The sequence below is a fragment of the Haliotis rufescens genome, unplaced genomic scaffold (assembly GCF_023055435.1).
Source record: "Haliotis rufescens isolate VD_foot unplaced genomic scaffold, xgHalRufe1.0.p SCAF_1, whole genome shotgun sequence".
In the NCBI taxonomy this organism is placed as follows: Eukaryota; Metazoa; Mollusca; class Gastropoda; order Lepetellida; family Haliotidae; genus Haliotis; species Haliotis rufescens.
Window position 1 is genome coordinate 46393978 of NW_025963779.1, and position 27117 is coordinate 46421094.

The window sequence follows — 27117 nt, forward strand, 5'->3', positions numbered from 1 at the left end:
TTCCATTTGATTGCAAATATAACGTTTTTCGTTCGCCAAATTTATGCTTTAGACAGTACAATTATGATATAGCCGTCACCACTACTAATGTCTCATTATTTCACGTAGGAATATGTCCCATTTCCCCACACCCCACTTTCTGTTTTGTATTTTGAAAGAATAAATATAGAAGGTTTTGTGTGGAACACTTTTATACTAATTATAAGAGGATGTTGTAAATGAATATGAACAGCCATGCTGTCTGACTGTTGATAGAATTTGAGATCTTCACAATCACCGGGTGTGACCATGTAGACAGAATCTCGTTAGGGTTTGTGATTTTTACATTTGCCCAATGACCATAGTGAGTATTGCTGGGGATACCAAACGTAACAGTTTATTATTAGAGGTTGTGAGTACCTATACCACGTAGAAAGGATATCTTTAGGATTTTAATCCTTCTTTGAGAGGCATTTAGAAGTTGGAGTACTACGTTAGGATAAGATTTATGGGTGACTTTAATCCTTTCTTTCTCTGTGGGTAATCCTTTCACATTGATTGGAGGAAGTCACTCAACCAGGTCATGACAGGTCGTGAGTTTACTCACTAACTACTGTGAGCGTTTTTGGCATAACATCTTTTCTTGTATAAACATAGAAACGATGCTCACTCACTCACTGTTAATCTTCTGCAGTTTGCTGGCAAAGTGGGGATAAACCTCAGTGTCAAAGACGATCAAACTTAGTTCGAATCCTTGTTTATATGTGACATCTCCCAAATGGGGACATTTTCATAAACTTGGCAAGTGATGTTGAATTTTAATATTAATATTATTATAGTTTATGAAATTGTTAATAAAACTTTAATTGTTTAATTGTGCTTCACTCTCACGAAAAATATATTGTCTGTGAGTAAATTTATATGTCACGTTTCATCGGCATTTTTCAGTGATATTGGGACTACATGAAACATGGCTGGTTTTACATTTCTGATACAGGTGCTTGACTGACTGAGTAGTTCATGATCAATTAGATATGTTTAAATCAGTCAAGTTTGCAACAATAGATGAATAAGTTGATACATTTGGACCGCAGTTACCGATTAACAACTTAAGACATAGAGGCAGGGAGGAGATATATAACCAAACCTATGGTCCTGTTGAGACAGTTGACAGTTAGAACGTTGGATTAAATGACAGTAACTAATTTGAACATTCCCCAGTAATATCATAAAATACATCATAACTCATAACAGTCCGAGAAACAGCTTCCAGCCATATACTAGTATTGAAGGGACAATCGCTTTTGACAGTTTAAAAATAAACTCACCTTAAGGTGCTTGGCAAGTCAAAACTGACCTCCCTGAATATGTTTTTCAGGTTTGACAGCAACTATGCTTGTGGATTTCAGAGATAGACATGATTTGTTAGCTAGATGTTATTACAATAAGCGAAAATGTCTGAAAAGTCCACAGTTTGTTTAATAGTACAAAAAGTGTGTTACAGATCTATCAACGTTTTCTTTTATTGAACATAATATTTGCACTTTATTGCTGTTAGCTGTAAATAATCTAGCCTCCCCATGTACGTAACTTACATATATTTATGTATTACCAGAACAGCAAATAATGTTCTGGTAGATAGGTACCTCGGAGATTTAACGTGCGCTTTCCGACTTAAGCCTATCTCGCACACGGGGAAGCACTTATACTATTAGGGTAAAAAAGCGTAATGATTAAATAAAGAAGTGCACCCCCCCCCCCAAAAAAAAAAAATAAGTTTACAGCCTATTCTAATAAAGTTAAGGGGGTTGGGGTTTGGCTGGGTGGGAGTGGGTGATAAAAGAATATTCAATAATATGGAAAAGTTTGGGCCTGGGGGTGGGGGGGCAAGCGTGGGAAGGCACGGCGTCGGCTGGCGAGCATGTGTGGCTTGAAGTCTAGCGGCGGTATCCTTCTAGTAGTCTCTTGGTCAGCTTCTCATCCTGGGGGTCGGGATTCTGGTAGAGACTCTTGGCAAGGAGGGCGGCGGTATTGGCGACGAAGTGGTTTGAGGTCGGTACGCCACTACAAGTGGTACAAGTCTGTGTAGTTTGTGATGTCGTACTCGATGTCCTGTCCCCCCTTCTTGTGCACCATGACGAAAGGGACTCCTTGTTTGGCGTAGAGATGTTTCTTTGGGGTGTTGATCTGGTCAACCTTGAGATCGGTCCGGGCCTTGTAGTGGTTGATCAGAATGTCTGACTTTTCCACTAGTAAATAAAGTTCTTTGGTATGACCTCTTTTATCCCTGCTGACGTTATCCTAATGTTCAATTTCAGTCTGCCTCACCAAGCGTAAGAAAGCATTGTACATGTTCTGATAAACCACACTGATGCAATTAAGCAAATGAATATTTGCTGTGGGCAAATATCTATTATCTATATATATATTTGTGGATATGAAGCATTCTAGTTAATTGTGGATACACTGGGCAGACAGAATTGTGTTTATTTCCAGGCCATCCTGATCGTCGTTTACTACTATAAGGTGTATGTTTTGAGGCAAGATCAAAGGCGCCGCACAGCATATATTAGATAACAGACGGGGTCGTCCGTTTCGCTTTAAACAACCACCCCACCCTGTCTGTAGGAGTTATATAATCGGTGCGCAAATAACTGTGTCAAGTCCACTGCCGGGCTGATGCGGTGTCAGTGTCAGCGATGAACATGAATACTCAAATTATAGACCTGTAGCACTCACAAGTTGCTTAGCCAAAATATTTGAAAAGTGTATATTCAATTCTCTGATAACAGCAAATATAACCTTAGAAATAGATTCAACATACAAACAATCAAATGTAGAACACAGACCTATGCTTAATAATAATTTCTTCTGGATATGATCAACCTGCGGAACCCTCTATCCAATGAAGTAACTAATGCTCGCTCATTAAAAGAAATCAAATCATTAATTAATCGTTCTGATGCAATTACTAATAATTTTGACTTCAAATATTTTCATAGATCATGCCAAATTGTCCACTGTCGCCTTAGGCTCGGCTGCAGTGACTTAAACGCTGATAAGTTTAGACGACATGTATCAGACATACCAGACTGCACTTGTGGATATCACCTTGAAGATGCAATTCACTTTTTCTATAACTGTCAAAAAATACGAAAATATCAGAAACACTGTGTATTTCTACACACATGGGTATGGTCTAAAAATGATATTACGTGGCAGTAGTTAAGCAGTTCTACAAACATGACTCTTCTTAAATCATTTCACGACATCATTGTCAAAAGCAAAAGATTTGAGTAGCTTAATTTTATGCATGTAGTAAAGGAAAACTGCATTACCTTATTTCACAGACACCACTTGCTTCAGTGTATTGGCTTCCTGTATTTCATTTGTGCATTTTGTATGTTTATGTTCATCACTCTCTTATATATATCCAGCTGTTGTTAAGTTGTTACCTGGAGAGGTATTACATAAGCAAGTTTTGCTTGTTTACCGATCCAGATTTCTTTTGAAATAAAAATATGTTTAAGCCAACACAGCTAACCCTAAAACACATGATTGTAAACTATTCAAAAAGGGGCACTAATCTCTGGCTTCTTCTCGGGTGTCGGACTCAAAATCAAACTCATTTATTCTTAGAATAACATGACATACAATTATCTACAATTTTTATTATGTACAATTTAACCAAAATAATAAAAATAGGATACGTGGATACTTATACAATTTACCAATTGTATTGTACACATTGTTAAGGAATTTAGATAGGCCTTTTAGATTTCTTACACTGTTAGTGGTCATAATTTTCTTAAATGTTTGGAAACTTAAGATATTGCTTATTTAAGAGTTCATATCGCCGTTGGTGAAAAGCTTCACATTGCAATAAATAATGCAATTTATCTCCCACAGCGAAAGATTCACAGAGTGGACACTGGCTGTCTTCCCTGGGAATGTTCAGCCATCGACCAGTTTCAACTGGTAATCCTTGGTTAGAAAGTTCTGTCTTTAATTTTGAGAGCAGTAGATATTTCGCAAATGAAGGTAGATTCTTCAGGTAATACGACCTTTGGATTTCCGCTTGGGCTTTCTAGCTGCCGTGAGTCAATTTGCTCGTTAACGCAACCGAGCGTGACAAGAGACTGGGCTACCAGTCTGCAAGGACAGCTAAATAAGCTTACGCATTTTTGAAAACTGATTGGTTACCCGTGATCTATGAAGATTTCAACAAAGGGCGCATGGTAATTAATTTCTTCAGCCTAAACAAACAGACAAATAACGGTGAAAGCTCATCAGATGTCGTTATTTGGAAATACCCCTGATGGTTACAGTTAAATAATAAAAAAGTATCCCTGAGTGAAAGCATTTGCGGAATTCGGATGGCGTGGATGATACAATTACTACTCCCTTGTTGTCATCCACATTTTCTGGTATAACCCTACACTTGTGTATTTGTCGTAATTCACTTGCTGCTCAGTTAATGAATTTATAACATGTATACTTAGTTGTAGCATCACTCAGGTTATAAAGGTTCAAATTTGGTCTTTCTTGTACCTGGGGTAATTATTCAATCTAAATCCAGGTTTGAAGTGAGGTGGAATGTGAGTTATGTGATATGCACGTGGCAGCCCAGCAAGAGATGTATGGTCAGTTGCTTTACTTTTTTTGTAAATCAACTGATCATTCCCAGACATCAAAGGATCAACAGGAAATGCGTTGATTGATTAATTACTGTTATCTTGCACAGTGGATATGTCAAAAGTAAGTGTTTACATGTGAAGGTAGGTTTACTAAACCTAGGGAATACACTCATATCATGGCGTGAAGTACAGATGTAAAAACAACATACTTTGTTCAAAGGGTAACCGATAATACACTGACTGGTTGTTCATTGTTATCTAACTCAATGCATGTTTTTAAGAACCGTGGACATTATAAAAATAGTTGTCACGTGGGCTTTCTCAGCTAACTTGGCACCTATGTGAAACAATTGAAACAAACTAAGTGATCAGTTAAGAAACAAACACGGGTTATAATATTCAATACATTTAAATAATGTTTAAAAACGATATATTTCAATATTTTAATATATTTCATATATATTCCAAATATTGTTTCCAAATAATTATTATTAAAGTATTTGATTCTTACATAGACATTTGACATCGAATAAGTATTTTTGTACAGCTGCAGACGCAATGGATATTGTTCCTTTATGTTGATATTCCCGGATACATTATAACTTTGGTAGGTTGTAATAATGATATTTGCATTTTGTTTTCATTCATTCGCTGCAGCTTTGAACAGAATCATTCTTGTTCCTTTCCGTTTGGTTGGGAAGTTTTTCGATGCGCGATAGACGTTGTTTTCACAAGTATTTTCTTTTGTAAGCGTGTATATATTACAGTCAATGTGTAAAATATGATTCACTCAGGCAATTTATTAAATATCTAAATATTTCAGTCATTTTACAAATTGACTGAAAAATCCATTCATTTATTTAACCGACTGACTAAAAATGATAAAGACGATCAAAAGAGCTTAAACACATCACAATATATTAATTATGCTAAGAAAAGAAGCCAAACAATACAGAACTGTACTTGGTGATGATATTAAACATAAACAAATATTTGGAATTCGTTATCATATTAATAAAGATGGACATATTTTTCAGTTAATTTGTAAAATAAACTGAATATTTAGGCGTTTAATAAATTTCCTTAGTGAAATCTGTTTACATTTTGAATGTAAACATATACACACGGTAAAATAAGCAATGTTCAGATGAAATATTTACTTTGTGTTGCAAGTCAAAATAGTGTACACAAAGATCGCACAATCACCAAGCAAGTGACTTACCAAAACTGCATCACCATTACCGATGCTCCCCACAAATATACCTACATTTCCAAAACTGTATTTCATTTTTGTTGATCAATGTGACCATACGTCCTTCTACTTTCAATAAAAATGCGCTTACGAATGGCGAGCACAGGTCGCGAACAAGTCTAGATTTCTGCTATATCATCCGGGTACTCACTGGGAAAATACAGTAATGCACAGGTAACAACTACTCCCGCGGAATTGCTTTAGATCAGTGCTCCTTTGTACGTTGAAATACTATATATTGTGAATGCCAAAATGATCTATAAAGGATCAAGTAGAAGATACATTGACCGTAGCGCTGGGAGTTTATTCAACAGACCCGTGAAAATAACACTGCTGTATCTTATTATTTATTTTAGATGACGCAGTCAAAGCTCACTTCTCCTGGCGGCCATCATCGAACAGCCAGCTAAAACACAACCCCGCGCTTACGTCTACAGGTCTCTTCCTGTAGTACGGTAATTAGTATTCTCTCCCTCAAGTGTATCCTCAATGATATAACCCACCCTCATTAATTACATGCTGCTCTTTTCCAGCCTCACGGCTATGGAGCTGAGGTAAAGAGTCCAAGTCATCATAAAGTAATTAGGGTCCAATAAAAACAATGCGCCGCCAAACCTCATACATATTATCACTGAAAGTCGTACTACAGACGGTTAATGTCAAATCACAATAAAAGCATTTCAATTGCAATAACATGTTCCAGGACCATGTATTCTCTTAACACCATCAGATTTAGAAGCAATGGTCGTATAAAACAAGACAGATCTATTTAAACACAACAGTATTCATGTTATTCCCACAAAATCACATAAAGAAAGGAGACATTAGCAAATACATGTGTATTATCATTTTTCGTCAGGATAACAAAATTTTCTCTCCTTGTTACCACCTCCAGGTTCAGCTTAAGACGGGTCCTCCTTTGGTCAAAAGTTTGTTCCCCCTCTAATGAGTGTGTCACGCGTTGTACACGAGTGGCGGACGGGGTGCACACCCGTGTGCAACGCGTTGCACACGGGTATCACACGCGTGACCAACCCGATGCACACTGGTTGCGTAACGCGTTGCCCATGCGTGTAAGGGGAATGAACTTCTAGGCAGTAGTGATACCCCTACTACAGATGGAATTTTTTATGTCAAAACGATGAATGCGATTCAACGATCGTCATGAGATTAAGTTAAATTGGCTCTAGCTCACCACTACCTGGAGCCAATCAACGATACCATAGAGGGACTTTTTAGTACAAAAACGATGATGAGACTAAACTAAATTGTAATGAAAATATTCTCTATTATTTTTATTCATATGTATACCATTATTTTGAACAAAGTGATATTCAACATTTTTACTAAGTTCTTCGTTCATTTTACTAGGAGACCAGACTATATACTCTTCTTGGTAATTGGAAAGAAACAATTGATGACCGTATTTGGTTGGTTGACATCACTAATATAATATATACCCTGTGGTAGATCTCTCCATTTGATAATGTTGTCCTTGAGCATAGATGCTTCGATAGCTTTTTCGAGTTCTTCCTTTGTTGGTTTGTAATTCTCCATTATTATATATTTATGTAAGCATTCGTTTAAATGAATGTATGATTTTTTATGCGGTACGATCTAATGATAGGAAGCAATCTATTTTTAATCTCCAACAAGTTCTTTGGTTTTGGCACAAAGTAATTGACGCGCTTGTTGCCTCCCCTGTTCTATGAACTTTTTTTTCTCATCTTCGCTAATACCACTGGTCTTAAGAGAATTTGATTGAATCTCCTGCTTCATTACGTTGTATTTGGTGAGTTCTGACAAAACTAAACGAAACTCCTCCTCGGATATCTTACAATCAGCCATTGCTGTTGAAATATGATCCTCAATGCTGTTCAACTTTGCTTCGGCCAGTATCCTAATATTATCATGTTTTAATGCTTTCTTTTGCAACTTACGAGAAATAAATTTTATCGCTATTCCTGCCAGTCCTGAGACTCCAGCCGCTATTTCCATGCCAAGTACGATAGGCGCGGTGATTATAGTTGATAATAAACCAACACCGGCTACACCAAGTCCCATGCTAGCTGTAACAAGTGCGGTGTCAACTCCGTCGAGAGCATTCACGGCTCTGCGATACTTTTTATACAATCCAAGTCTCAACTCCCTCACCTTCTCTATTTGATGTTTTATGTTGCCTATTTGATGTAATCGAAATCCATCAACAGTATCCATCTTTTCAGATGCTTCTTCGAGCGCCGGATATAAACCCATAGTGTATATTATTATATCATATAATAGTCTTTAATTGGTCTTGCTTCAATGTTTTGAGAGTATACATCAACCTTATTAAATGTATATTATACAGCACGAATATCTTAGTAAGAGAAATGCTATCACTTTTAATAACTTGGACCCCCTCAAGGGTTGCAATGGGTGATGCTCCCATATAAATAATACTGCAACGTTGACGTTGGTGTTTCTTAAGCCATTTAATTGATAGACCTGGTAATATTTCAAAGGCATCTTCTGGTGCATCTCCAAACAAGACTTCAATAATAAGTGTAGAAAGACCAGGTATGGCGATCAAGTTATCTTTAATATAATTGAATTCAGTAACCAAATTTAAACTAACATTTTTTGATGCCGGACGACTAAATAACATATGACCTGGGATTTCTGGCAAGGGAGAGACTAACACACTTTTTCGTTTTGATGGGATATAAGCCCCGAGTACGATCCCACTATTCATTATCTTAGTTAAATTATGTGCCTCACCCCTGTCATCACATACGGTGGGGTAATGACGATATTCAGTAGTCACTCGATTTTTGCTTCAATCATAGTCCATTTATTATTGTTGTGAGTAAGATTGTATGAAGTGTTTTTATTGAGTCTACTAACAACGTTGACATCGCTTAAATCTTCTAGATTACCCGTGAATGTAACTTCTTTCCGCTTGTATACATTATCTTGTAAGTGTAAAGCGTATAACTTACCATCGGTACCGGGTTTACCGAATCCTTCTGTGTCTCCGAGATTGGAAAGCGCAATTGTATTACATTGTCTGAGTGTCCCAGGGCCTGATGAATCAACCATTATTTTTAGTGAGTGAGTGAGTATGGTTTTACGCCCCTTTAAGCAATATTCCAGCAATATCACGGCGGGGGACACTAGAAATGGGCTTCACACATTGTACCCATGTCGGGAATCGAACCCGGGTCTTCGGCGTGACGAGCGAACGCTTACCATTATTTTTAATATGGAGTGTTACAATCAAGTATCCTATATGTACAGGTTGATGTTTTACATCTAATACAGAAATTTTGAGGTCTGAAATAATACCCTGCTTTAATTTTTTATATTGTAATGATGAGAAAGATTCCGTTGTACCGCTATTATATTTTTCTTTGACTGGAATAGCTCTGAGTAGAGTTGAAGGACTTTCTAGTTGAATATTATCCGTCGTGCTTATTTGATCAAGATGGATACACAACTCTTTATAGGGAACTTAATCAGGTAATTTAACTCCATGCACTGTTTTGTTGGGTTGCACTCTTACTGGTGCTCCTTTACTAAATCTAAGTGTTTCTGCTAAGTAATCATAAAATATACCCTCTTATCCAGTGCTTAATTTCAGCATCCCATTCGACTCATTTTGTGTGAGACTAAATCCAAAAGGCTTAAAAATTTCATCATTAAGTGAGCATACGCTGTAATACCCATCAGGTATATAGTGTATGTCTTTATTAGCTAGTATTAAAAAACTCCCCCTAATATGTTTTATCAAAGTACTTATATTGGTCCATCGCGGGTAATATGTTACATCACATAGAACGACTTCAAGTTGACCAGCTGAGTTATCGATAATAATAAGCGCAATTGTATTACATTGTCTGAGTGTTTCAGGGCCTGATGAATCAACCATTATTTATAATATGGAGTGTTACACTCAAGTATCCTATATGTACAGGTTGATGTTTTACATCTAATACAGAAATTTTGAGGTCTGAAATAATACCACGCTTTAATTTTTTATATTGTAATGATGAGAAAGATTCCGTTCTACCGCTATTATATTTTTCATCTTTGACTGGAACAGCTCTCAGCAGAGTTGAAGGACTTTCGAGTTGAATATTATCCGTCGTGCTTATCTGATCAAGATGGATGCACAACTCTTTATAGGGAACTAAATCAGGCAATTTAACTCCATGCAATGTTGTGTAGGGTGGTATATCAATTGTTTCAAATGCAAGTGTGGGTACTAAGTTCTCTTGAAGAACTACATCCTTTTTTCCACTTTTGAATCATTTTGTGTGAGACTAGCTCCCAAAGGCTTAAAAGTTTCATCATTGAGTGAGCATACGCTGTAATACCCATCAGGTATAGTATGCCATTCTATACCTAGTAATATCTTATTATTTTTTCTCGCATCATTTATATTGGTTCACCGCGGGTAATACGTTACATCGCAGATAGCAACTTCAAGTTGAACAGCTGAGTTATCGATAGTATGAAGCAGTTCAATAGACTGACCATTTGTTATTCCCGGGAGTGTGACATACATATTAAATATACAAAGATACTATATCATAATTTAAATATGAAATCAACTTACATTACCAATCAGTCGCTTTTAGTAAGTGCCTCTGGTGCTAATTTCTTTGTTAAATTCCCTGATATCTTTGAAAAATACAGGGTCACAGCAACTAGCGATATTATGGTGCATGATTGGTTTCACATTCCAATGCAATTTTGGCAGATCCAGTTAAACTTTGTCATATGGTGTGCAACAACGAGATGTGGTGTATCTCTTTATGCCCCAGGATTTGAAGGCTGTTTTTTCATTTCACATGTACTATCAGATTAGACGTATACTTAAAGAAATTAGTGCCCCATTACCGCAGGATCCAGCATGGAATTCCACAAATAATCCATACGATAAGAGGGCCTTCGAACGTAATTGTAATGAATTTAATGTTTCTACGAGTAAAGATTGGCGTATTAAAGGAATTAACCATGGTTTAGGCGTTCCTTACACAGGGAAAATAACCGTCAAAGAAGAAAGCGATGATTTATTTAAAGAAGTTAACACAGGTCCGTTTAAGTTGTTGCATACGAGCAAACTTTACATAAGAATGTATGATTTTTTCTAAAAACCCATCATTGGTTTTAAGACTGGGAACTTTCGAGTAACGATTGGAGAGGAGATATTATGAGTTTTAAGAGTGGTTTAATTTATATTGTTAAAAAATTTGTACAACTGAACGATACCGCAAACGCTTGGAATGAATTTCTTAATGATAAAACAGAAAAAAAATTTACTAACCCAGGAGTTGTAAGAGTTAATGAATCAATAAGAACTTATGTATGGGCAATTCTTGGTGCACAATCGCAAACATGAACGGGAATAATCGGTTCTGGGGCGGCGCTCGATGCACAAAAACAGTTTGTTGCAAACGTGGAGGATGCTATTAATTCACCAGTTGACATACCATCTTCTATAAAACGTTATCAAGATGTATTACAGTACGCTCAATCCAAGGTAGACTACGTTTATGCACCGGGACTATACATGTCTCCGAGTAATATGGAACTTAAGATCGGTCAAGTGATCGGTTATAATAATAAAATTGTTATTGCTTCCGATCAGCAAAAAACAGGTATAAATTCAGATATTAACACCGAATTAATAACGCAAACAAACACAGTTGAAACGGGAATAGTCAAGCCACAGACACCACATGTTTCACAACCATCTACTGACGCACAACCACAAGTGCCACCACATATTGCAGCTAAAAATCAACAACATATTGATGAAAAAACAGCGCTTATAGTAGGTGGAGTCGCGGGTGGTTTACTCATGATTTGGATAAACAGTTCTTAATGAACTGATTTGGTTTAATAGTCTTTAGCGGATACGTACAACAGCCCTGCAATTGCTACGATCAGTGCCAACAAGTTTTGACTAAGCCAAGTGGTGGTCTTAGCTAATAAATTCAAGCGCCAGGAAACAATATTCCCTATTATACCGGGAAGTGCAGACGCGGCTTTCCCAGCGAGCTTTCCCAGTGCTGAACCTAATGCTTTTATATGCTTTTTTATCCACTCTTTTACACCACTTTTATCAGTAGGCGCTGTGCCACCTCCTGTACCGCCTGTACCACCGGTTAACGCGAGAGTCAAAGTCGATATAATAAATCCCAATGTGGTTAAAATACTGGCAATGGTTATCCCCTGTTCTCTGAACAATGTTTTAATTTTATCGGCCAGTGTACTGTCATCGTTGAGGACTTGATCGATAGTTTCTCGAATTCGACTGATTTGTGAACGAAGTGCCAATCTTTCTTCTTCGTTAGTAAGTCTACAAAACCTAATTCATTACGAACGGTGTTGATGCCATGTTTAGTGGCTATCGTAGACAAGGCTAGGGGCTTACGAGTACGAGAATGCATAAGATCAATATCCGGAGAGCCACTCAGTCACAATATTCCTTTACTATTATCCTTTCCTGAATTAGCCAGACAAATTCGTAACCAGTATACCGGAAGTTTAGCCATTTTGTATGATCGCATGCTTCGACATCGAAAGATCACCAGGAACAAAAGAGATACGACGTGGAATATCAATCTCAACGTTCCCGCTAGATCGTTGAAGGGTATTTTAATGTTGTTCGAGGACCCCTCTGAAGCATTTGCAAGAGATACCGAGGCGTTCTACAATCCCAAGATTACAAAAGTAGAATTGACTATCGAGGGCGTGCCTAATCAACTATATAGTCATAGCATGCGAGCATATCAACAGTGGGATGAGATTAAAAAACTCCCTTCTATAAAACGAAGCCCAGTTAACGTGGTCGTGAAAGATCTGTCTCTCGGGGGTGTATCGATGGCTGAATTCCTTACCACGAAGTATGGGCTGTGGCTCGACATGCGAACAACGGATGATGACCAACTACACGTCAGTGGGCGGAGAATAGAAAATGCTAGGGAGGGTGTTACTATACAGATAACGAAGCACTAGGAAGCAGCCGGTAAATTAAACATATATTTGTATGTGATTATGGACGCGCAACTTAATATACAGAATGGACGATTCGTGCAAGCGATCTATTAATAATCTTTTACCTAAAGAACCGCACTGCCTTATCATCTGCGGGCAAACGGGTTGCGGAAAAACAGCTCTTATTCTAGATATTTTACAAAGTCATTATCAGGATGTTTTCGATCATATTATTATCCTGTGCCCGACTATAAACGTTAATAAAACATACCTATCGATCCCGGGGTACACAGAGATGATCCGGGCGATCGTTTACAAGACTGTTTACGAGTATGTCACGAAAAATACAAAGGAGAATCAACCCTTTTCATAATAGACGATTGCAGTGCAAGTAAGTGAGTGAGTGAGTGAGTGAGTGAGTGAGTGAGTGAGTTGGGTTTAACGCCGCTTTTAACAGTATTCCAGTTATATCACGGCGTGTCAGCTTAATGTGGGAGGAAAGCCCGAAGTGATGCAGGTCTCAGACATTTACCACTTCGGTGAAACCCACGAGCACGGGTATGGTGCTGACAAACCTAGAAACATAATCAGGGCGAACCGGGATTCGAACCCACAATCATAGGTTTCTGCACAGCGAATCGCGGTGCCTTAGACGACTGGGCCACCCGTGTCCCCACAGTGCGAGTAAAGAACTTACCAAAAAGAAAGATATGCTTTCATATTTGGCATTCTCCAGATGACATACTCAGCATAGCGTTTGGGTACTTACTCAAAAATACAACTCTGTCCTGAAAGATCTCAGAGAGCAGACCAAATGCGTAGCCTTGTTTCATTGCAAAGACCGAGATTCATTTGAGGAATGTCTACGCGAAAATGATGTTATTTATACCAAGCCCGAATGAGACAAAGTCAGAAAACTTTTAGTGGAACCAAAGCACTGTAAAGTCGTATTAAAAACTGATCAACCAGTTTCTTATGCAATTGCTTAGCAAAATTATAGCAAATATAGCAAACAATTTTGGAAAATATATTAGCTATACAAAACCAGTCATCAAAATTTCTAAATTCCATCATGTTTCCATGAAAACAGCAAAAGAGAAAACTTTCAGAATCTTATAAAAGATAAAAAAACAATCATAGTGGTTAATGTAGCAAGTTTGCTGAAGCTAGGATACATAATATTGTAAACATGGATCGTACAAAAACTTTACCCAAAGTTTATGTTTCACCATGCAAAAATTAAAAAATTCAGAATCTTCAAACTAGCAAAAGGCACAAGTACTCATTGTGGTTAATGTGTGGAGAAAGTTTGGTGAAGCTAGGGTGCATAGTTAAAAAGATATAGGCCGTACAAAACACCCACCCTAAAAGTTTAAGTTTCTTAATGTGTCCATGGAAACGGCAAAAATTAAAAAGTTCAGAATCCTCAAACTAGCAAAAGGCACAAGTACTCATTGTGGTAAATGTGTGTAGCAAGTTTGGTGAAGCTAGGGTGCATAGTTAAAAAGATATGGGCTGTACAAAACACCCACCCTAAAAGTTAAAGTTTTTAATGTTTCCATGGAAACGGCAAAAATTAAAAAATTAAGAATCTTCAAACTATCAAAAGGCACAAGTACTCATTGTGGTTAATGTGTGTAGAAAGTTTGGTGAAGCTAGGGTGCATAGTTAAAAAGGTATAGGCCGTACAAAACACCCACCCTAAAAGTTTAAGTTTCTTAATGTGTCCATGGAAACGGCAAAAATTAAAAAGTTCAGAATCTTCAAACTAGCAAAAGGCACAAGTACTCACTATGGTAAATGTGTGTAGCAAGTTTGGTGAAGCTAGTGTGCATGGTTAAAAAGTTATGGGCCGTACAAAAGCTCGGACGGAAGGACGGACAAACAGAACGCTATATACCCCCGATTTACTTCGTAAACGGGGGTATAATTATGGCAAAAATAGCAACTGCTAAGCAAAAAAATATAGCAAAAAAAGCAAAAATAACAAAAATATAGCAAAAATATGGCAAATGTAGCAACTGCTGAGCAAAATTATAGCAACTGCTAAGCAAAATTATAGCAACTGCTAAGCAAATATAGCAAAAATAGCAAAAATTCGATAAATTGAACATTAGCGGTTATTATGTAATAATGTGGCTTGAAATCCTCATTCTTTCGCAACAGTTTATTATTAGGGGCTGTATTGGATATGCCATATTTTATTATGTTAGACTTAAATATCTCCTTAGGTTTTACATTATGGAATGCGATGAACTCATCGAACAAATGCTCAAAGAACCAGATCAACATGCAGAAGAACATACAGATAAATCTTTAGATAAACATAGAGAAAGACTCACGGCTTTGGTAGCCGGTGCAAAATGTTCCCAATATTTGGGGGGAAATTATACCATCGAAAAAATTGATAACATGACTGATGAAGAAATTGAAAAACTGTACGAGTGTTACGAGTCTAGACTGGGAGCCACCATGACTAAAACAATAGGTTCGGCTATGTTACAACTATACACAGTCGTAGCTAGTACGTTTCTTCCTATCCTGGCAGAACATCGCCCGTATTTATGCGAATCTCTCAAGAAAGACCCATTCATCGAACACGCTATAAGCGCAGTAAGCTGTGAGTTTTATCATAGATACGGAATGTTCTTAGCTCCGGTGACCACTGCTTTAATAACGGCTAGGTATTGTCAATTTAAACACACATGCGGGGAAGGCTAGAGAACTAATGCAAAGAATCCTTTGAAAATCGCTGCTGGTAAAAAGGGTGCGTTAGCGGGGAAGGCTAGAAAACTAATGCATAATTCAAATATTGAACATAGTCATCCGATTAAAACTTGGGCTCCCTATGCACTAAGAGTTGTTGCTATAGCGGTGGTATGGTTGTTTTAAAAGACCGGAGAAGAGAAAATGTCACCCCCGATTACACAACAAGAAGTTCAATTAGAGGTTAGCCCCCATATAATGTTATAATGACTACTCCAGTTACAGACGTAAAATGTTGGTAAACGCAACGTATAATTCAGCGGTGGTCAGCGGCTTGGCCATTGGCTTACCCGTATAGCTAAAATGATTACTAAAGCCAAACCACCCAAGCTAGATTTTAATGGTTATGATATCAGTATGATGATTCTTGATATTGGATTAGCAATGGCAACAAAGGATATGCTCATCAAACAAGGGCTTATCCCGGAAGACATAATGAAATAATTAAACATTTGAATATTTTACATTATTGAACATTTGAATATGGCAACAATTGCGATGATGGTCGGTGGAGCTATTGTGAATACTCTAGCTTTTTCGGGGAGTCATTATTTATTTTCTACTCTGAGTGAATCAAAAGCTAAAACAGTTGAAGAGGAGCGTAAACGACATAATAAAGCATTAAAACAACTCGAAGCAGCCCAGTCACAATTGACAAGAAATAGGACATTAAGATTAGATTTTATTAATGAAGAACTGCGTAAGCAAGGACATTCAATTCAAACATTTAAGGATGTTGAATCTGCCATGCACGAATACTTCCTTGTTTATGGAAAGAAACTTGACCCAATACAGAGACCAACAAAAAGTCAGTTTTATACACCATCAGAGGAACAAAAAAACAGAGAGATAGCATTTATAATGTTTGGGTTATCAGTCATTGTAATTTTCAGTTATACAATAACTACGCATAAACCATGACCTGTAAACATACTATGTCAGCTATGTCACCCTGACTGCTAATCTATAAATAACCCTGACTGCTAATCTATAAATAACCCTGACTGCTAATCTATAAATAGCGCTGACTGTTGTCTATTTTTAGCTACACATAAGCTATGAGCTATTACGTATCAACTAATCTATAAATAGCCAGTGGTGATGTGATTTACCTTTTAGACAAATGATATGATAGATGCATAACCATGAATCTGTGCAAATATACACTCATGGGGAAGCCATCTGTGGGTGTTTACTGTGGAACCCACTCTTATTAAATCAGACAGGGTTTTAAAAATTATGTTTGTTCTGTATGTGGGATTGGGGTCAAACGTAGTTACTGTTTATGTAAGAGTCACGGTGCTGATAAGGTCAGGAAGCAGATTATTTACGCTAGGAAGAGAGATTACATCAATGAGAGGAATAGGTTGGGGAGAATACGTAATTATATATGAAAAACAACCATTTAGACATTTGAATCATTTTGTATATACCATTAAATCACAATGGTTTTTGTAAGAGAGTTGAAGGCCTTGGCAAAACAACGTGGTCTACATGGATATTCTCGAATGAGAAAAACTGAATTGATCAATTTACTCGGTTTGGAATACAACAAACCCCAGACTGTTAGAGAACTCAAAGCTCAAGGGAAAAACAGTGGGCTGAGAGGTTATTCTCGAATAAAAGCTGAATTGATCGCTTTACTATAATAATAAATCAGTTGGCTATGTTGAGAAACCCACTGTTGTTGATAATAATGAGTTAAAATTTGTACCCACAGCTGGCGTTAGTAAATATCTAAGAAATTGGAAGATGGATATTAATTCCAACATGGATGTTAATGATGTTAAGCACATTGTATCAGGCAAAATTAACGAGGAGTTAGATGATTTACATAGTATAAAATACCAGCTGACGATTAAAATGTCATTGAGTAAAAGTAACACAGACAATGACGCTGAATATACCGAACCATATTTCCGAAGCAATCAAGAAGTTATAACTGAATTCGATTCTATAAACGCATCATTAGATTCATCAATTCAGAGGATACAAGAATCTTTAGAACGCTGGACTAATAGAGGTAAGGGTTGGGGTGTGGATAAAACTGATAGTTTATATTTAGATATAGCAAATTATATGCCTTTCAAAGGTGGATCTTATATAGATTTACCCTCGTATTATAAAAAGAAAAAAGCCATAATTAATGTAAAAAATAAAGCAGCTGACTGTTTCAGAATGATGATAAGATCTGCATTGTTCCCCGTAGACAAACATCCGGATAGACCTTCGAGCTATCTCCAAAACGATGGACTCAACCTTGATGGTATAGACAAACCTACACCAATCTCACAAATTGATAAGGCGGAAAAGCAAAATAATTTAGCTATAAATGTTTTCGGACATTCTTCTAAAGGAATTGTTGTACACAGGATAAGCTCCGCTCCGGAACATATTCCCAGAATCAATTCATTTCTGATCGAAAAAGATGTCCGACTTCGAAGCACTTATCAAACATATTCCTTGTGGGTTTGGATATAAAGCTGTAAGGTATGATGGGAAGACAAACCCGCCCGTGATTTATAGAGGTCCCAATGCAGCAGGAAAGTTCCTAGAATATCTACAAAACGAAGAGAAAATAATCAGGGAAAATTTATCGTGTAAGAAACCCATGTGTTTGACGAGGGATGATTGGAGGGCCAATAAGAAGTCAATGAGTTGTCATGTTTGTAATAAACCTCTGAATGGGGATTCCGTAAGAGATCACTGCCACGTCACGGGTAATTATCGGGGAGCCGCGCAAAACGAGTGTAACTTGAAACTAAAAATGAATTCTCAAACAATACCCATCCCCGTTGTGTTTCACAACCTTAGAGGATATGATTCACATCTCATCATGCAAGCTATCTCAAAGGCTGACGGCGGTTTAACTTGTATTCCTAATAATATGGAAAAATACATATTGTTCTCGTTGACTAAAACTATGCATTATACGGACAAGGATGGGAAAGCCAGAATAAAGCAAAGTAATGGGCTTAGATTCATAGACTCCATACAGTTTCTTCCCTGGACAATTTAGCTAATGCAAACAATCCCGATGACTTTGCAATAACAAATCAATATCTTGATCGGTAAACTCGTCATTTGTTGTTGAGAAAAGGTGTATATCCTTACGAATATATGGATGATTGGTCTAGATTCAACGAAACTAAATTACCACCCGTTGAATCATTCTATAGTAACTAAATCTAAACAGAATCTAAAATAACCAATGCCGATTATGAACACGCTCTGACGGTCTGGGATAAATTAGGTTGTAAGAATTTAGGCGATTATCACGATCTGTACTTAAAAACCGATGTACTGTTACTCGCCGATATATTTAGAAAGACATGTTTAAGACAATACGGCTTGGACTCGGCATGGTACTATTCCAGTCCCGGACTATCGTAGGATGCATTGTTGAAGAAGACCGGCGTAGAACGGAAATTACTCACAGATTATGATATGCATTTGTTTATTGAGAAAGGATTAAGAGGTGGTATATCGATGGTAGGGAAAAGGTATTCTAAGGCTAATAATAAATTAGTGGAAGGATATGATCCGAGTAAACCCAACACGCACATATTATATCTCGACGCCAACAATCTGTACAGATTGGCTATTAGTCAACCTTTACCCATGGGTGGTTTTGAGTGGGTCGATGTGAATGATATCAACAAGGTTGATGCGAATAAAGGGTACATACTAGAAGTTGACTTGGAATATCCAAATTCCTTACATAAAGACCATAACAGTTATCCGCTAGCTCCTGAAAGATTAATGGTGAATAAAGATTGGATGTCGGAATATCAACACTCCTTGATGGGTAATAGTAGGTTAGCTAACGTAGAAAAACTCGTACCAAATTTGATGGATAAGACAAAATATATAGTTCACTACAGAAATATCCAGTTATATCTATCGTTAGGTATGAAACTAAAGAAAATACACAGAGTTCTAAAGTTTGATCAAAGCCCTTGGATGGAGTCCTATATAAGACTGAAACACAGATTCAAGAAAGATGGCTACCAGCGGTTTTGAAAAGAATCTATATAAGCTCATGAATAACTCAGTATTTGGTAAAACTATGGAGAATCTAAGGAAGCATGTTGATGTTAAATTAGTCAGATCTAATGAGGAAGAAAGACTCAGGAAACTTATAGCCAGTCCAGCTTTTAACAGAAGCAAGATATTGATTAACGACTTAGCTGCATTGCATATGAAGAAGAGTAATATCAAATTCAACAGACCGGTGTACGTTGGTATGAGTATTCTTGACTTGTCAAAACACTTAATGTATGACTTTTATTACAACGAACTTAAGAAGCAGTACGGCAATAGATGCAAGGTGTTATATACCGACACCGATTCTTTGTTGATGGAAATACAAACCGAGGATGTGTATAAAGATATGGCAGAAAAAATAGATATGTACGACACGAGGGATTACCCAAAAGATAATCCACTGCACAGTGTAGTAAATAAAAAGGTATTAGGTAAGATGAAGGATGAATGTGCTGGGACCCCTATAGCAGAGTATGTAGGATTAAGACCTAAGATGTATTCTACAAAGAAGTCCGATAATGGGGAGATAAGAAAAGCTAAGGGTGTTAAGAAGTATGTGGTAAAAAAGCATATCAAACACGAACAGTATAAAGAAGTATTATTCAATGGTAGAACATTCAAACATGAGATGAACTCTTTAAGAAGTTATAATCATAGGATATATGGATTAAGAATGAACAAGACATCATTATCCCCCTTAGATACAAAGAGATAGATTGATAATGATGGTGTAACTACCTATGCTTATGGTTATGGTGGTAATACTGTATCGTTGGGAACTATGAGCACCTCTTCTCGTACAAATGCCCTGCCCGGTCCATCATTAAGATAATAAAGAATAGGCTCTCCTTCTTTCGTAACCAATCGACTAATGTTATATATCTTAAGGGACCAAATCGGATTGGTTGAGTGATGTAGGCCTCCCTCGAGTTCACCGGGCTGGTATAAATATCTTACGCTTACTCTATCCGGAAGTTTTTGTTCCTTGCCTCTCCTCGGTGCTGAAGATTCGGAAGTCACAGATTTCATTTTAATCGCATCGGATGGTTTCTTCCCGATTAATCTTGTTACTTCATTATTCAGCGCTGATACAACAGCTGATAATCGTGTCACCCATTCGGTTGATCTCAATCGTTCCAATTCCGCTAATGTCTGTTTAAATCTTTTAACGATAGCTTGACTATGGTGGGCCTCATTTTCAGCACGCCTGATTTCGACATCGTGCTTTGTTAACAGTTTAGTTACTGATCCCATAAACTCGCGACCAGGATCTACTTGAAATAGTTTAGGCCATTTTAGTGGTCCGCGTTTATATATATGACTCGAGGTTTCGATCTTTCGAGGTTAATGGCTCAGCCTCTTTGTATCGACTAGCCACATCCACTATGGTTAAAGCGTATTTATACGTTTTGCGTCTTACCTTATCATGGGGAAGAAACAAGAGGTCAGCCTGATGAACTTCATTCGTTGTAAAAATATCAAACTTCTTCCTCAGTATATAATGCAGTGCCGGTAAGTATATTTGCCACATCTGTTGTTTCTTTAACCAATCCTTGGCCACATCTTTAGATACCTTAGCCGCAGTGGCTAATTTTTGTATTGCTCCTATACCTTTACAATATCCTCGTGGGCTATAGTAAATTTTATTCATTATTAATTAATATTGATGTTTCTTTTAATATGACTTATGATGATCGTTGATGCGCATCAGCGTTTTGACATAAAAAATTCCATCTGTAGTAGCGGTATAGGTATAGAAATCTGGCTCCAGTGGAAGTGAGCCAGAACCATCACTACCTATACTACTCACTTTCTATGGATGATCGATTGGCAGACATATTTTATGAATCGATATGTAGGCCATCAATCTATTCATATGCACATTTTTTTTGTGAAAAAGCTTAATATATTTAAAAGGGGTTTCTGCAGCAAACAGGAAACCTCTTTTAACCAATCAGAATCAAGCATTCTTCAATGTCATGATAGAATGTTTATGTATGTATGTATGTATGGGGCATAATTGCATAGTAGTAAAAAACATGGGTAAGTTAAACATATTTTCTTCACAAAAAGTGAATGGGATTGGTCACAAGTTCTGGAACTTAGGACACCTTCTCCAAGATATTTACACAACTGATTTACAGCTTGTACTAAACATCAATGGAACAGAAGGAAAGAAAAGTGGACAGTGAGAAAAATATAGCTTACATCTCTTTGTATGACCAATGACAATTAGATCTGTGCATAAATGAACATTTTTATATTTTCTTTTTCAGCTAACTCCATATTTCATATCAAACTGAGATCAGTTGGTGTATTATTGACTATACTACTTATAGTATAGCCGCATGGTTTGAGATGTAAAACTGGAAATGGAATTGTTCATATATACATCCCAGTGTTGATTAATTATTTTGGGGAAATTATTCTTTTGTAAATTTTATGTAATGAACAAAGAAAATGCCACCATGTTGATGCAACATATCAAAAGTTTTCTTGTCAAACAAAAGTTTTTATTGTGATAAATTAAGAATACTACCTCTAGTACCGGAGTTGTCCCATCCATCTCCCCAATATATCTGCATCTTGGGAAGAAGTGACATTTTCCCACATTGCACTGGTGCAATGTTAATGTTAATATAGCCAATGGTATATACACCCAAGCTATGTTTTTTTATAAGAGCTGAAAGGTGTGTTATGCAGAGACAGTGAATATTATTACTGCTAGTCGAGTTGATACACAAACATGTAGGAGATAATTGTAACTGGAACATTTACATTTGTTTGAAACACAGCTACCAAGGTGGCGCTGGAAAGTGTTTCTCCTTCAAGACAGAGTGTGATTCAAGCATAGGATGATGGGACAGTCGACCAGTTCCATTACCTTCCATTAGCTTGATGAGGGAGTCATGAAATGCCTGTCTCCTTTCTATTGGCTGATGAATTCTCCGCCACTGTGAGTAATGTGCCTCCGGTTCATATCCCCCTCCTGAAATAGTAGGCACAGCAGGTGAGTGCTATGAACAGATAATAACTGGAGGGCTTGCATTACATGTGAAGGGGGTAGCACATCTATAATCACATACAACACACAATTGAATACAGGTAAGAGTGTGTAGTTTAGTGATAAATTAAGACCACACATGTTGATATATTTTTTGGCTTATAAAAACATGAAATATTGCAAATATTGGAAAACTTAGGTAACTAAAAAGATACCCAATTTCATTACATTTTTAACAGAAATGGCTGATTAATGGTGATAAGAAGTTTCTGTCTGGTCTTCGAAGTGCAAAGGTCAAATATAATAAAATATCGCAAAAGTAGGGAACATAAACAGTATGTTCAGCCCTACTATGAACTACACATGTGCAACATTTCATTACGTTTTGAACATTACTCGCTCAGCAATGGCCTTAAGTAGCTTTTTCAATGTGTCTGACATGGAGGCCATATTGCATATTGGATTCAAACCTCTTGGACAAATTGGGGTGTCATTATTGGTGGGAACAAGTACCGTATTTTCTTGAGTATAGTGCGCACCCAAGTATAATGCGCAACTCCCTCTAAAATTACTCCTTACCCCTTCAGCGAATTCCAGTAAATGACTTGGTCAGTACAAATTTGAAATTTGAGATGAAAAATCACCAGACATGTTGATTTACTGTTTGAATTGTATTTTTTGTTCTGCTAGACATTGTTTTACATACAACGATTCAGATTAGCTTGTGTATTTTCTTGTAAACTAAGCCGGAAACAGCAATCAGCTGTACGCACGTCTTAGGCTGTACACATGTTTTCTTGGAATCTACCTGTGATTGGGTTCAAACTTACCCAATGATATGACTTTAAAGGATTTTGATGCAAGGATCTGGATCTGTGCTTTATTATCAGGAATAATATTAGGGCAGCAGCCCAGAGCACTTTGGTCAAACGAACAAGGTACCAATATTGGAACACAGGAACATTTACTGTGTAACCCAACATATTCGTATATGGTTGTCTGCCAGGGACCCCCTGCTGCGTGTGGCCCCTGGCCCCCCAAAAGAAGGGACCATTCAAGGGCTGGATCAAACATTGGAGGTACCACATGAAAGTGAGTGTAAAAGAACTGGTTCATCTCACAGAGTACAGAATGGGCCACACCAGACAAATCTTCCTCTGCATAAGGCCTGCCAGACACCCCCAGAGGGGGTCCCAAAATTTGGGCTGGGTTAAACATTGGAGGTACCACATGAAATCAACCTAAAATGAACTATTACACTCTACTAAGTATAAAATAGCCATTGCCAGACAAATCGTCTGCTGCATAAGGCCCGCCAGACACCCCCAAATGTTGACCCTTAATACATTCAGTGGACACTCTGGTAAAATTTGACTGGAGTATACATTCAAAGTACCAGATGAAAGTAAGTTTAGATGAACAGGTACATGTTACTGAGTACAAAACGGCCCATACCTGACACATTTTCCTCTGCATAAGGGCAGCCATACCCCCCAGAGAGGGTCCCAAAATTTGGGCTGGGTTAAACATTGGAGGTACCACATGAAACCAACACAAAATGAACAATTGCACTCTACTTATTGCACAATACCCATTGCCAGACAAATCATCTTCTGCATAAGGCCCGCCAGACACCCACATAAAGTTGACCCTTCAGGTAAACACGGGTAAAATTGGGCTGGAATATATATCGATTGTACCACATTAAGGTAAGTTTAAATAAACAGGTTCATATCACAGAGTACAGAATGGGCCACACCAGACAAATCTTCTTCTGCATAAGGCTTAAACATTGATGGTATCATATGGAACCAACATAAAATGAACTATTACACTCTACTTATTACAAAATACCCATTGCCAGACAAATCATCTTCTGCATAAGGCCCGCCAGACACACTCTCACTCCACCCCACACAGTTGACCCTCTGTAATCCCAGTGTGCATCATGAAACATAGGCGGCAGAAGAGCATTGGACATCAGCTCTGAGAGTCAACAAATGGTCAAATGTATGTTTTGTTCTTAAAGATCGAAGGATTTTATTGAGATTAAAATCACATATTTATAAAATTAGGTCTCTGAATACTAGTATTGATATCATAGATTAGGCCGATCGTTGAAATGTAATGAAAATGGCATGAATCTGATTCTTGTGAATATATATCTGATCAGCTATGAAGTCCTCAAAGCCTGCTATAGCCTGATAGCTTGGCTATGAATTCCAACAAACCCAAACATGCTTAGGTAGTCCTCAAAGCCTGCTATAAGAATGGTTCATGATAGTCCCTAATACCATTTGGAAATCTCTTGGTGATAATTGTGTTTAAAAACCTATGATCTCCGTTTATTTAGCAAGTTTTATCATCTAAAAAGCTGAATTCCGGCCAAATATATCCATATTTATCAATTTTACATAGACGTCCTCTCTTCGTTGACGAGATACTATTGCGTCAGTTAAATCAAGTCTAACTAATGCAATGTAAATGATTGGTTGCATAGTTCTCGCTCGATCGTAGGCCTACCTTGTCGCACAAATTTAAAAATGGCTTGAAAGTTTACAAATACGTTTGTACGAGTGAGCTTCGGAAGAGGAGCACAAATTAATAAGGTTAGGGTTTTAGAAAATGCTCTTTCTTTTTATCGTGGCGAGAAGGTTTCTTTAAAACAATTCAAGCAGGATCACCTTTGTGTTGACATTCCTGCAGGTTATGTGTCATCAAGCATGGTTTTATCCATGCAGCATCCATTGATACAGTGAGCTAGTCTAATCTCGATATCTCGATAGGCCTAGCCTTTGATATAAGTCTAATAATACCATTGCATTGGGTTAGACTTGATTTTCCAGATGCAATAGTATCTCGTCAACGAAAATTGATAAATATGGAGATATATTTGGCCTGAATTCAGCTTTTTAGATGATAAAACTTGCTAAATAAATGGAGATCATAGTGTGAGGTTGTTCCCGGTACTGGACAGCTTCGCCCGAACACAACGGTCCCCAACAGTAGTGTGTGGCTGCACGTGGAATCATGGACTATGACGCGTGATCCGATTTCGATTGTAACCAGTCTCGTTATTGTCCTTGTCAAGTAAACGTCTTGTGTTCGTACCTCTGTGTTGTATGTTTTGTGGGCCAGAAGACCTTACAATGGTGGCAGCAGTGTTGAAGCGTGAACTCATGAAAGAACTTTGAAGAAAGTGCTACTTTAAGGAGAAATTCAAGGAATGTGCTCCTCATCGAACTGTAACGTGAGTTTATTCCATTTTGCCATTTTGACCTTGTGGTTGAACTTTTTCGTCTACTTTGTGATTGACTTTGAACATTTGAGCAAGAATACTATTCCATTCATCATGGCTGAAGGTGGTACAAGTCAAGAACATTCTGGTGATATCAAGCACTTCCGAATTCCTTTGTTTGATCCAAAACAGTCAACTTTTGCGAACTTTATTGAAAATGTGTATGAAGTGAAAGCTTGGGGCCTTAATTGGAACTCTGAGAAGAAGTTACGTGGTTTAGCTTTAGTACTTCCTGCTGGGTTTTGCTCACGGGTATTTAACGATATCCCTGACGATAACAAAGCTGATTATGCAACTCTGAAAAATGCTTTGATTAAAGAACTTGATAAGGTCCAAGAGCGTACTCAAACTGCTGCTAGGGAGTTCAGAGATGTGTCAAAAACCCCATGAATCTATTGATGATTTTGCCCACCGTCTTCAGATCAAGGTTGATGAAGCGTACCCCTCATTCACAAAATCAAACAAAAGTGAACTTTGTGCTCAAAGATTTTTTTGATGGCTTGTCTAGTAAGAAATTGAGAGAACAACTGAACATTGCTATTAGTGAGCAATCTAAATCTCCAAAATTTGATGCTGTAGTAGACATAGCTAGACGTCTTGCGGGTTCTCTGTGTGAGGACAATGATAAGTCTGTGTTTCTTATCAAGTGTAATTATTGCAAGAAGGCAGGTCATAAAGAGCGACAGTGTTACAAAAAGAAACGAGATTTAGGTTCATCAAATAGTCACAGCAGATATACTTTTTCAAAATCAGCGGCAGCTGATGGTCGTGATTCAGAGTCAAGTGATAAGTCAAGGTACAGAAATGTTCGGTGTTATAACTGTCGAAAATATGGACATATTGCGACTAATTGTCCAGATAAATCTCCGGTACACTGTGTTTCTTCAGATACCAACAGTAACTTTTCCCCAAATCCTCAAAATTCACCAACCACCAAAATCCGTCTTGGTAGCAAGTCTTTCACTGCAGTCATAGATGTGGAGCGAGCGTCTCGTGCATAAGTGTGTCTTTGCTTAAGAGAGCTTTTCCAAATGGTGTTTGTCTATAAGAGACAAAATCTAAATTGATTGATCTGTCTGGTTCTTTGTGCGTTATCGGTGTGTTCGATACAACTATACAGATTAGTGGTGATATCTATGATTGTAGA

The 27117-nt window shown here is 37.5% G+C and overlaps 1 protein-coding gene across 1 annotated transcript in view; it reads right to left on the reverse strand.

Annotated features, from left to right (window-relative positions):
* The window catches only part of LOC124136473 (myotubularin-related protein 9-like), a 225149-nt gene that overhangs the window by 84861 nt on the left and 113171 nt on the right, over window positions 1–27117 (reverse strand). Inside the window, exon 7 of the mRNA XM_046502392.2 lies at window positions 22553–22657. Coding sequence (XP_046358348.1) covers window positions 22553–22657 — 105 coding nt within the window. The remainder of the gene's footprint in view (window positions 1–22552; window positions 22658–27117) is intronic.